The 13,850-nt window shown below is 41.2% G+C and overlaps 1 protein-coding gene and 1 long non-coding RNA gene across 4 annotated transcripts in view; both read right to left on the reverse strand.

The window, feature by feature from the left end:
- Positions 1-13,850, reverse strand: part of LOC134287952 (uncharacterized) — a 746,963-nt gene that overhangs the window by 472,558 nt on the left and 260,555 nt on the right. The gene's annotated exons all lie outside the window — the stretch shown is intronic.
- LOC109401385 (cGMP-dependent 3',5'-cyclic phosphodiesterase) overlaps positions 1-13,850 on the reverse strand; it is a 239,401-nt gene that overhangs the window by 3,987 nt on the left and 221,564 nt on the right. For all 3 annotated transcript variants that reach the window (XM_062851275.1, XM_062851274.1, XM_062851273.1), the window contains exons 10-11: positions 8,720-8,878; positions 8,290-8,618 (exon numbers count right to left, since the gene is read on the reverse strand). In XM_062851275.1, the coding sequence (XP_062707259.1) occupies positions 8,290-8,618; positions 8,720-8,878 (488 nt within the window). The remainder of the gene's footprint in view (positions 1-8,289; positions 8,619-8,719; positions 8,879-13,850) is intronic.

A 13,850-nucleotide genomic window follows, 5' to 3' on the forward strand; every position in this document is an offset into this window, starting at 1 on the left:
ATTTTGCATAGGTCTGCAAAGATTGATCGTTGCTGTTCTTTTATGCTACACATTGACCTGAACTATCCTACCCGTAGCCACTACCAAAACTAGATAAGATTAAACTCTTTACAATCACAGGATGACAAAGAACAGCAGCAACAAAACTAGATTGGTATCGATTGGAAAACGCTAAAGGCGAGGCTACACTGTGTAAATCGTATAATGCGAAACCATATAGGGGGATTAGGGGCATAATGGACACCCTTGTTTTTGCCGAAACCGTTGCCTTTTATGTAAAACTTTTAACGCATAAGTGTAAAGGAACAAGTCATGGTTCTATTTTTCAAAAGTACCATTTATATTGCTCCAAAATAACCAAAATATCATTGAAATTGAAATATGTTTTTCATATGATGAAATTCTTATAATTTCGAAGGAGCAGCAAATAAGGTTTTACGAGTGTTGGAGTGTGTCCACCATAAAAACAAAAGAATTGCTACCTTTTCTACATGTATGCGGAGATTTAGCAATGGATGAAGTATTTTATTTTTGATCGAAATTTACTTAAAAAGTAATTTTAGTTTTGTAGTCGATTCAGGGCGAAATGAACACTGGCAATTACAAAAGGATGTACGCGCATTGCATACTGTTAGGCGTTTTAGAGAGTTTGGAAAAAATCATTCAGATTATTTTAGCCTAAAGTTTATTTAATTAACTTTGATGTTATGTAAACTCGTCTAAGATGGAGTATTATATCTGTGGTATTGATCGCCGTAGGCAAATTACTTAACTGGTCGATATAACCAAAGAATTAGCATAAAATATGCAGGGGTGTCCATTATGCCCCGATGGGTGTTCATTTCGCCCCGTACCTTTTCTGCCAGCCCTGAAAAAGACACGGTTTACAATTCATTATGTCTTCACAATAAAGACTTTCTACCTGCTGTAAATAATTGAAATACGTAGGAAACAAGCTAAAGTTGTAAGCCAACTGATAATATGTTAAGTTTTTCTTCGTTATACAGGTCTTACGTACCCGTTTGCTTAGGGTGTCCATTATGCCCCTAATCCCCCTAGGTGAAAATTTAAACTAAACAACATCTTCATAATCCCGCTCTTATCTAGCCTCAAGTTTGAGACTAAAAAAGGGCAGCGGTTTGTCTCGGAGAAACACACCATTGCTCCGGTTAGCGCAGTAAGGAGTGTATCGTAAAGTAGTTGAAAATGTTTACAATAGCCTCGAAAATAGTTTAATACAACTTTCAAGAATTTTATTTTTGGAGATACTGTATAAGGCTGATACAAATTATATTTTGACTTTTTGTCTCCCCCCCCCCTTCAAAAAATGTTGGCTGCATTTTGCATTTTGAGGGGGCAGAGGAAAAAATATTTATCAATATTTCGGGGTTTGGTGAAAATTCTTTAACCCGTTTCGGTCCTAGTTGGGAATTTAATTTCAAAAAATTACTGTGACTTTATTTTCCAACCGATTTTTACGAAATTTTGAACGAAGATCGCGCTACATCTCTAGTTGTATGGAAAAATATTAAAATGGTATTTTGGTCCTTGGGGTCTGAGTTATTGAAGGGGTTATATGGGTCAAATCGGGTCAAAAATGGACCAACTTCCTTTTAACCACTGATTACTTGTAAAAAACACATGTTATATGATTGCAAACATGTTCAATTATCTTTTTATTATTACAGACACATACTTTGAGTAAATTGGGATTTTCTGGTTTTGGTTCCGGATGTTCCGGGTCGCGTTTGGGGTGCGTTCGGAGGACACTTTTCACACGTTCCCTACACCTGACATTTTTTCTCGCATAATTCTAAAAACAGGCTTGTTATGATTCATTCTTCAAAATTTTGTATACTAAGTGTTGAGGGAATGTTCAAAGGTTTTTTTGACATATTGGCCGCCATCCCGGATCTCCGGGAACCTGGGACCACCCGGGGAAGTGGCCATTTTCCAAATTGTTATGAAACATGGTTTGCGACATATCAATCTTCATGATTTTGCAAAACAATGTTAGAGGAGAATTTAGAGGTTTATGGACATTCAGAGGTTTTGTGGACAAATTGGCCACCATCCTGGATGTTCTGGGAACCTGGGACCACCCGGGGAAGTTGCCATTTTTCAAACAGTTATGAAACATGGCTTGCGACATATCAATCTTCATGTTTTTGCCAAACAAGTATGTTAGAGTAGAATATGGAGGTTTTTGGACATATTGGCCACAATTTTGGATGTTCTGGGAATCTGGAACGACCCAGAGAAGTTGCCATTTCCAAATTGTTATGAAACAAGGCTTGTGACATATCAATCTTCATGATTTTGCAAAACAAGTATGTAAGAGGAGAATTCAGAGGTTTTTGGACATATTGGCCACAATTCCGGATGTTCTGGGAACCTGGAACCACCCGGGGAAGTGGCCATTTTACAAACAATTATAAAACATGGCTTGCGATATATCAATCTTCATGATTTTGCAAAACAAGTAGGTTAGAGTAGAACTTAGAGATTGTTGAACATATTGGCCGCCATCCCGGATGTTCCGGGAACCTTTAACCACCCGGGGAAGTGGCCATTTTCCAAATTGTTATGAAACATGGCTTGTGACATATCAATCTTCATGATTTTGCAAAACAAGTAGGTTAGAGTAGAATTCAGAGGTTTTTGGACATATTGGCCACCATCCCGGATGTTCCGGGAACCTGGAACCACCCGGGGAAGTGGCCATTTTAAAAATTGTTATGAAACATGGCTTGCGACATATCAATCTTCATGATTTTGCAAAACAAGTATGTAAGACGAGAACTTATAGGTTTTTTTACATATTGGCCACCATTCCGGATGTTCCGGGAACCTGGAATCACCCGGGGAAGTGGCCATTTCCCAAATTCTTATGAAACATGGCTTGCGACATATCAATCTTCATGATTTTTGAAAAACAAGTATGTTAGAGTAGAATATGGAGGTTTTTGGACATATTGGCCACCATCTTGGATGTTCCGGGAACCTGGAACTATCCGTCTAACATACATTTTGGCAAAAACATGAAGATTGATATGTCGCAAGCCATGTTTCATAACTGTTTGAAAAATGGTCACTTCTCCGGGTGGTCCCAGGTTCCCAGAACATCCAAGATGGTGGCCAATTTGTCCACAAAACCTCTGAATTCTAGTCTAGCATACTTGTTTTTCAAAATCATGAAGATTAATATGTCACAAGCCTTGTTTCATAACTGTTTGGAAAATGGCCACTTCCCGGGGTGGTCCCAGGTTCCCGGAACATCCGGAATTATGGCCAATATGTCCATAAACCTCTAAATTCTCCTCTAACATACTTGTTTTGCAAAATCATGAAGATTGATATGTCGCAAACCATGTTTCATAACAATTTGGAAAATGGCCACTTCCCCGGGTGGTTAAAGGTTCCCGGAACATCCGGGATGGCGGCCAATATGTTCAACAATCTCTAAGTTCTACTCTAACCTACTTGTTTTGCAAAATCATGAAGATTGATATATCGCAAGCCATGTTTTATAATTGTTTGTAAAATGGCCACTTCCCCGGGTGGTTCCAGGTTCCCAGAACATCCGGAATTGTGGCCAATATGTCCAAAAACCTCTGAATTCTCCTCTTACATACTTGTTTTGCAAAATCATGAAGATTGATATGTCACAAGCCTTGTTTCATAACAATTTGGAAATGGCAACTTCTCTGGGTCGTTCCAGATTCCCAGAACATCCAAAATTGTGGCCAATATGTCCAAAAACCTCCATATTCTACTCTAACATACTTGTTTGGCAAAAACATGAAGATTGATATGTCGCAAGCCATGTTTCATAACTGTTTGAAAAATGGCAACTTCCCCGGGTGGTCCCAGGTTCCCAGAACATCCAGGATGGTGGCCAATTTGTCCACAAAACCTCTGAATTCTAGTCTAGCATACTTGTTTTGCAAAATCATGAAGATTGATATGTCGCAAGCCATGTTTCAAAAGAATTTGGAAAATGGCCACTTCCCCGGGTGGTTCCAGGTTCCCGAAACATCCGGGATGGCGGCCAATATGATCAACAACCGCTGAATTCTACTTTAACTTACTTGTTTTGCAAAATCATGAAGATTGATATATCGCAAGCCATGTTTCATAATTGTTTGGAAAATGGCCACTTCCCCGGGTGGTCCCAGGTTCCCGGAACATCCGGAATTGTGGCCAATATGTCCATAAACCTCTAAATTCTCCTCTAACATTGTTTTGCAAAATCATGAAGATTGATATGTCGCAAACCATGTTTCATAACAATTTGGAAAATGGCCACTTCCCCGGGTGGTTCCAGGTTCCCGGAGATCCGGGATGGCGGCCAATATGTCAAAAAAACCTTTGAACATTCCCTCAACACACTTAGTATACAAAATTTTGAAGAATGAATCATAACAAGCCTGTTTTTAGAATTATGCGAGAAAAAATGTCAGGTGTAGGGAACGTGTGAAAAGTGTCCTCCGAACGCACCCCAAACGCGACCCGGAACATCCGGAACCAAAACCAGAAAATCCCAATTTACTCAAAGTATGTGTCTGTAATAATAAAAAGATAATTGAACATGTTTGCAATCATATAACATGTGTTTTTTACAAGTAATCAGTGGTTAAAAGGAAGTTGGTCCATTTTTGACCCGATTTGACCCATATAACCCCTTCAATAACTCAGACCCCAAGGACCAAAATACCATTTTAATATTTTTCCATACAACTAGAGATATAGCGCGATCTTCGTTCAAAATTTCGTAAAAATCGGTTGGAAAATGAAGTCACGGTGATTTTTTTTAAATTAAATTCCTAACTAGGACCGAAACGGGTTAACAAATCCGATTAGTTTTAAATATTTTTCAGATTATGTAATTGCTGTATTATTTTTATTCCCCCCCCCTCGACCAGCCAAAGAATGGTGGGACAAAAAGTAAAATAAATATTTGCAACGGCCTAAATCCTTGAAGAAAGAAATGGCCTTAATGATTTTCTAAAAATATTCATTTTACTGGGTTTTAAACCTAGATTACTGAATGCATGTTTTTAAAATTTTGCACACCTTCTAAAACATTGAAATTGCGAAAAAAGTTCGATAATGTTCGAAAATTGTTAACTTTTTGGGACAAACATATTGATCTCCAGAATTCTCATGATATAGGCAAATTATGTTTTTCAAGAAAATTCTCCACTGCATTTGAGCGCAATTCTTAAAAATGAAAAAAAGCCATTTTTAAGGAACCTTTTTTTCTATGCTCCTCTAAATCATGTTTATGCAAATTAAACATACATAAAATGAAAAATTCGCATGTTTTCAAATAGGGCATGTTTTTTTAATTTATGAACGAGTAAGTTAGACCAAAAAATGGAACCTTTTAAGATATTAAAAGCAGAACTTCAAAATTTGACCACAATTAGACGTTTTTTGGTGTGGACCCTTTTTGTAGATATTGGAGATTTTTCTATCGAAAATAAGAATTTTGAAAGTCGGTGTTGAATGATATGTTTTGTGTATATAACTTTTAACAAGCATCAATATTTACCAGATATTTTATCGTACAAATTTTATTCGCTACACATTTTTGAAATGTCGAAAAATCTACAAAATTGCATTTTGTGCAGATTTTTATTTTGTGAGGTGTATTCTTTTAACCATATTTTGAATATTACTAAATATTTTCCATTTTTTTTAAGCTGGTCTAACTAACTATATTGTGAAGATTTCATAGAAGAACCGAAATAAAAAGATCAACCCAGCTTTGAGATAGAGCATCCTGAACATTTTCAACTACTTTCCGATACACTCAGAATACTGTGAAGGGTGCCCTGATACTCCACAGGCGCCGTAAGCGGTTAGGTTTTTATTAGACCCCCCTAGCAATTCATTCCAAAGCGCGGTAAGCATATAGCCGCATAACACCATGAATTCTGGGTCACCTGTTTAGACTTTTACCATCGGAACAGGTGGTCCGTAGTGTTATTAAGCCAGTTAAGGGCCGATTTCTTCACCTCGGCTTAACTCGTAAGCCAGGCTTACCCATATAGTTAAACCTGGCTTAACGCCTAAGCCAGGGTGAAGAAATCGGCCCTAAGCCAGTTAGCCAGTTAAGACAACCACTACCGACACTACACAGCTATCTATAGGCTGATCTAGAAAAGAAGTTACACTATGGTATGGTATGTGGGGGCAAGATGAGTCAGTGCCGTTCTCAATAGTACCATTTCTGTTTTGAATCTTTCTATAATTTTCCCAGATGAACAATGCGGATCCACAAAAAAGTGATAGGGTGGGGCAAGATGGGTCGCGGGGCAAGATGGGTCAGTGCCTTTTTCGGGTGCATTACTCATGTTTTGATTATGTTGATAATTTTGTTAGATGACCAGCATGAATATACAAAAGTTTGGGGCATTGATTGAAACATTATTCACTCTCATTGGAAATAAAAAATTAAATGGTTTTTAGCCATTTTTCTTATGCGATACATTCCATATAACCTCCATATAAACGGCCGCGGGGCAAGATGGGTCACCTTCAATTTTGAACGTATTTTTGGAGCATTCAAAAGATATTTATTTTTTATTACTAGACTTTCTCATAAAAGACTTCAATCAAGCGGAATGAACGCTCAAAATTATAACATAAAATTATGATAATTTTTTAGTCGCCTTAGGATCACTCAAATCGTAAAGTTTTTTATATTCTAAATAAATTAATAAAATGTTTACTAGTAGCTCTTGTTTACTCAGTATGGATATGGAGCATATATGAATGCGGAACAAATCTTATATTTTGACGTTTTTCGTTGAGAAAATGTGAATTACTTAAAAGGTGACCATCTTGGGGCGTCTTTTAAAATGTTTTATTTTTCATTTAAAGGCAATTCTGTGACCTACATTATGGAAGCGATGAGAGCGCTGAAAGTTTGTGTACATAATTTTAATATTTTTCTGCAACAAACATAGTTTCTTGATGTCCGTTTGTGGCAGTCTGAACAAAAACCTTCTATTTGTTAGAATAAACTAGTATTGTGTTTCATCACTACTGTTTTCATGTAATCCTTAGGTATGTGAAGCTTAGATATTCAGAATAAACTGAGACGAACCAGCATCGGGCTGGAAATCTCATAAATAAAGACATTAAAAAAAAAACAGAATAAAATAAAGGGTATAGTATTTCTATTAGAGTTTTCTGTTAGCTGACCCATCTTGCCCCCGTAAAAATTAAGTGGGGCAGTAGAGCCATGTTTTGAAAATTGTTTATCAAGAATCAGGTTTCAAATTTTATGACCTTTCTATCATCTTTCATCTTAGCTGACTAGTGTATCTGAGACTTGTGATAGAAAACAGAGACATTTGATGTGTACTCAGAAAGTTAAAGGGATCCATTTCTTAGGTGACCCATCTTGCCCCCCCCCCCCCCCCCTTACCATACATAGGATGGTCAAACATTATGATTTGGCCGTAGGTGTTCATTCTTAAAGTCACCCGAATGCTTCGCAATCCGAATCTCTCTGGTTGTGAAATACGATTTTTTGAAAGCAGAAAATGTACACACATTTGCTTGCATTCACTTTTTAGGCAAAGGCAACTGTAAAAAACATTACCTGACGAGAAAAGGCGATTGATTTGATTAATTGGACAACTTCAGCCATTATTACAAAAGGTCAAATATGTGTCCAAAAAGAAACCAATGCTGAAACATCTTGTTTGACTTGATCGAATTTTCATTAGTGTCAGGAGTTGTTTCTTGAGTTCTTTCCTTGTCAAATATTTGAGCCTGTGTACTTCAGGCCTTATGCTGCATTTTACAGCAGTGAAACCCAACTCTGACGTGCCACAGAACTTTTGTGGAGTGGGAATTGAAGGTGGGTTCAACGAGAGAATCTGCCAATGAATCCAAATAGCTTTTTAATACAAGAGAAGGAATCGTCCCGTCGATGGGCTGCATCGAGCCCGAAACCGGTCGGCTTAAAAGGTAAATTAAAAACCCTTTAAATCGTTTGTAAGAACAATACGTGTTGTGTCCGTTCTCGTATCGTGTCCCGTGGGTGTAAGAGAAGGAACCCTCCATCTGGGACACACCCCGTAGAAGATATGATTTATGAATCCCTGTTCATCTTCGTTTCATACCATGATTCAATCTAGTACTGAACGGTGTCATTTACTATCAAAAGCTGAATGTAGACTGGCATGAATTGATATCGTATTCATCTTATTTTCAATCGCTTCATCTGATTGACCAGCATTGAGATAGTGAAATACTAAATCCACTTACGTTATTACTCCATTCTCTATCAGCTTCAAGTTCACCATCAGCGAGTAGGCAAAGTGCGCCACCGAAAACGCGTGCCACCAGTTGTGATATGGCGTGTCCCGGTAGCCCTTCTGCACCAGCAGTATGAATCGCGCCAGTTTGTCTTCGGGTATTTGAAACGTGGTAACGAAGTTGAGATCATAGAACATTTTTATCGACAGCTGCACCGACAGGGCGTAGTTTTTCACGTCCCGAGGGCAGAAATCGAACCGTGGCAAGTCCATTGCAAACTGGTCCGCTTCGTGCGCATTGACGGCTTCCAGCACGTGCTGAATCTCGGTGTCCGGTACCTACGGGAAAACGATAACAATAGGGAGGGAAAATATTATTTTGAATGATCGACATTCTCATGGGATTTTTAGATGGAGCCAATTTCCCGAAGCTTGATTACCTTCATGTGGTACAGAAGCAGTTCCTGCGAGAGTTTGTATCGGGCTTCCGCTTTTTGTACTTGTTTATGGACGAGGGCATGCATAATACTGATACCGCAGTACACGGAAAAAGCGGTGGCCACTTCTTCGTCACATTTGTCAAAATGGAATCCGTTGAGCTGAAATATATGGGAGAATGAGGTGAGTTTGGATAGTCAGTTTACCGTTTATTTTACGGAATTTTAATGGTGCGTTTAGCGCTATTGGTATGCCAATTACTATTATATTTTATCAATTTGTGTTTTATTAAGCCATCTTCTTTTAATTCATTTACAATATGTATAAATATAATACATAACTCTCTGCCTTCAAAGTGTTAAGTGTCGTTTTTAAGAAGGGCAGCACAAAGCTTCAGGATTTTGAAGATATTTTGAAGATCTGATGCAAGAAGATGCATTAGATCTGGAATTAGGATCAATTCAAATTTAGATTTCCCCATCGAATTCTTTGATTTTCCCTCTTAACAGCTAAAGAAGCCTGATCAAGAGCCTGATTTAAGTTTCAGCTACGTGCCACGTTTTGAGTTCAAGTGTGATAGCACATGTACTACAGCGAATTCTCATAGTCAATTGTATAGTGCATGAAAGAAAACTTCGTTCTCTCGGGACTGGCAAAAGCGCTCTCGAGGAACAAATCAGCCATCGTGCCTGCAGGTCAAATACCTACAAACTGTGTTCAATCCCGTTCCAGGATACGCACGCCAGAAGACGTGTGCTACATAAAAATCCTTTCTTCCACGGATGGGCAACCCAACCATGTTTGTTCACGCCCTGAAGCTTTCTTCCTCTATGGCACTTTTCGAAGTTTTGGATTTTCTATTTCCCATTCCTCAACCCTCAATCGCATCGTACCTCTGATACGATAAATGATTCCACAGGATAAAATTTCTCTTGAAAAGATGAAACTTTAATAATGTTGAATGAACTAAATAATGGAAATAAAAAACAACTACCCTCGAAGAATTGTTCGACTCTATATCGTAAGCGATTGTGGCAAAAGTTGGTAGCTAAAGTGCCACCAGTAGTGGTAGTGACTTGTTGTCTGTTCCGCGAAAGTTTTATACATCAGTAATTTATGCGCCTTTCCGAGCGGAGCGGCGATACAAACTTCACGCCAAACACTCAAGTACATAGTTGACGTCGAAGCATTCGAAGTTTGCTGGAACTTTTAGCAAACTAACAATGTTGCTCGGAATGAATGCAGCCAGCAGAAAAGTTAGCAACGGAGGCGCTTGTTAATGTGCCACATGATTTAATATGTTACGGAACGAGTTGCACGCTGGTATAATGAGAGATAGAATGGAGTGTTCTTCAGGAAAGTTGTTCTGAAACAGGTGGTATTCGAAGGTAGAGGTATGGAATACCACAAAATAGCACAAAATTGCTGCTCAGACAACAACATAATATGAAGTTTGAATACTGACTAGATATTTTTTTTTCGTAAAATCGAATAATCAAATACAGTGGGGTCCGATTTTTGCAACACATTTTTTTTCAGTTGCCAAAAACCGTGCCAAAATCGGAATCTTTTTTGTCATTATTTCTCTTACATTTTTTAATATCAAATATCAGAGCAGCAGCACCAGCATAGACATTCAGAGGCGCATTGTGGAAGGAAATCGTGCTTACTTTGGACTCCGCAGAACTCTACGATCGAATAAAGTTCGCCGTAACACGAAGTTAATTATCTACAAAACGCTGATTAGACCGGTAGTTCTCTATGGGCACGAACCATGGACCCAAGGCGCGTTGAGCGCCCTTGGAGTTTTTGAACGGAAGGTGTTGCGTACCATCTACGGCGTAGTGTAGATGGAAGACGGGACTTGGAGAAGGCGAATGAACCACGAGCTGCATCAGCTTCTGAGAGAACCAACCATCGTCCATACCGCGAAAATCGGAAGGCTACGGTGGGCGGGTCACGTCATCAGGATGTCGGATAGCAACCCGACTAAAATGGTTCTCGAGAGTCTATTACAAGTTTTATTTTGGTGTCAAATGTGCTATTTTAACTTGTAAATATTCCCCTAGAATTAATGCGCATTTATAGGGCTCTGGCAGAATAGAAGCCCGCAATCCTATTTCGATTGCCAACATTCAGGCCATTTCGGGCCGCGATTAAGGTGAAACGGGACGCCGTGTTATTTTTCCTATCTTGCCTCTCTTTCTAACAATTTGCCTCGCGATTTTGAAGATGGTAATCTCGAGTTCTATCGCACTGAAGATGCTGAAAAACAATCAGCATATGCACTCCAAGTGAGCATACACAGTGATAGGTTTTTGTTGCAAAATTTGAAGTAGAAACTGAGATTACCATCTTAGTAGCAACAGAGCAATGGCGGATATTTCCCCGACCGTCCCGTCCGCCCTTAAGTACTAGAGATGTAAACCTTTCCCTGGCACAGACTTCAAGTTATAGAACTCTAGTGATGAAACCCGAATCGGGATGCCCCCTTAGGATTAGAAATTCCTAGACAAAACTCGAGCTATGAAAGCAGCTAATGCTGCGAACAAAAGGCAACATGCCAGAGAAAATACGATTACAGGATTGACTGATGGACCAACAACATTAATGAAACCTCGTCATCATGTCATCGGAAATCGTTATCCACTAGGGTAACAGGGCAAAATTTATGTTCTGTGTTGAATTTGTCCAAGTGTGATGTCCCAATGTTCTAAATTTCACCAGGTTAGGCCCATCGGGCAAAGTGGTGTTTGTGATATGATAATTTTGAAGTAGTAGTCGTGTCATGTCAACTTCGGCAAGCCGAAATCGCACGAAGTTGCCGAAGGTGACGTCACGTTCCAGAAGCTGCGAACAAATTTTCTGGCGAACGTGACGTTGCGATCAGCTGATCGGTTTGTTTACATATTTGTGTCGACAAATACAGGCAAACATATACGTTCACCCGGACCTGTGAATAATTGACATCGGTGATGTCCTATTTTATTACGCATTTGTAATGTTTCACTATAATATGTTAAATTTTAATGTGCATTTGTAGTGCTTCATTATTTTTTCGTAATAAGTCATCCGACCGGTACAAGAAGACGTGGAGCGCAGCGATCTAGGTGGGTCGACCAAGTGGAGGACGATCTGCGGACCCTGCGCAGAGGGCGGAACTGGAGACAAACAGCCATGGACCGAGTGGAATGGAGGCGGCTACTATGTACAGCAGAGGCCACCCCGGCCTTAGCCTGATCGGTAAGGTAAGGTAAGGAGTCAGGAGCGGGAATCTGCGCACGCATCTCCAGCGTGGGTGCTCCGGTTCATTCCTCGGCTAACCTGCCGGGGGAGGTATTGAACGGAGCATTAACCGAAAGAGATACGGGCTGTCAGCGATAGAGGTGGCTGAGCAGCAGCTTGGCAAGATCATTGACTTTGCGTCCAGGAAGTCCAACATAAGTAAGGACCTGAAAATGACCCCGTTGCGACTTAGTAAGTCGATGGACGATGCCAAGCAGGATCACGTGAGGCTCGTGAAAACTGCAGCACCGCCGGAACCGGCGAAAATAAAAGTTACAAAGTCTACCCAGAGGGAGGCCTTCGCTTCCTCAGGAAGCCCAAAAGGTGTGGCGGGCGGATGCGACTGCTCGTGATGAGCACTCGCAGAAGCGGGTGATGCAGCCGTCAGATGAGGAGCTGTCTAGCGGTGCCCGCAAGGCTAGGAAGATACTAATCGCGAAGGTCGGCAGTGATGCCGGCAAGTCGGACCCCAGCTAGGCGTCCAGGAAATCTGGGAAGGGTGATCCTGAAAAAGCTAGCCCGTCCCGGATGGAAGAGAACAGGGGATTGCTACCGTTGTTAGGCCCTTAGCTACCACAGAGTAGGGTGAACCAAGGGGAGGACCCTCCTTAGACAAAAGTCCAGCAGAAGAGGAAGAAGAAAAAGCCGCAGGTCGAGGAGAACAGGGACGCCAAACCAAGAAGTCCTAAAAGACTAGATGCCAAGTGCGAGAAAGGCGACACGCTCGTCATCAAGACCAAGCAATCTAAGTACTCGGCGATGCGAAGCGACGCCAAGCTCGTGGATCCGGGAGCTGACGTGCGCAGTATCAGACGTACTCGTACGGGCGAGATAATCCTGGAGCTGAAGCGCGATAAAGAACGCAAGGGCGCTGCTAACAAAATTTTGGCGGAAGAAGTCCTTGGCGAAGGGGTAGAGGTGAAGAGGTGAAGGCTCTTACACAAGAGGCGCCTCTGAATGTGAAAAAAAAACCTAGGGGGCTGTTCATAAACCACGTAGATCAAAATTTGGCCATCTCAGACTCCCCTCCACCCTCGTAGACTTTTGTCCATACAAAAATTGTGAATTTTGGCTTTGGTCAGATCCCCCCTCCCCCCAAAAGTCTATGTGGCTTATGAACGCCCCCTAGATGAGGTCACCGAAGCGGAAGAGCTCGTCACGGCACTACGGCAACAGCGCGACGTGCAGGTGATCACCGCAGCCGTTAGGCTACGAAGGGGGCCGGCAGGGACACAGGTAGCCTGTGGAGGACGTAAAATAGTCCGTTAAAGTAGGGAGGATCAAGGTAGGCTGGTGCTTATGTCATCTGACATTGTACGTGCCACCGGAGGTGTGTTTCAGATGTCTGGAACCAGGACGCAAGTCATGAGACTGCAAAGGCCCTGCCAGGAGCAAACTGTGTGGGAGATGGGGCGCCGCAGGCCATAAGGCACGAGACTGCACGAGACCACTCATTTGTGTGATTTATACCGGGAAATCCGAGAACAACAGGCATCCAACGACGGGTGGTCAAGAATTCAACGGCCTTCAAGAAAGCCGCAGTGGTGTCTACTACCTATGAAAGCATCGTGGTCGCCAAAGTAAACGGGGTCTTCTTATACAGCTGTTATGCGCCTCCACGGTGGCCGATCGAACATGCCTAGCCATGGCTAGGCCAAGGCCAAGTCCTCGCAGGTGGAAGACGAAGGGGTATTTTTGAAGGCGCTTCGCCGTGAGCGAAACCTTTTTGGTTTAGAAGGCGACGAGCTGATAGTGGTGCTCTCGTGTGCGTGCGATGTGACCAAAGTCCAAATAAAGTCGTAGCACTCGGTCTCAAACTGGGTACCACATCTAGTACTACATTTGGTC

This window comes from Aedes albopictus, chromosome 2, assembly GCF_035046485.1.
Source record: "Aedes albopictus strain Foshan chromosome 2, AalbF5, whole genome shotgun sequence".
NCBI lineage: Eukaryota > Metazoa > Arthropoda > Insecta > Diptera > Culicidae > Aedes > Aedes albopictus.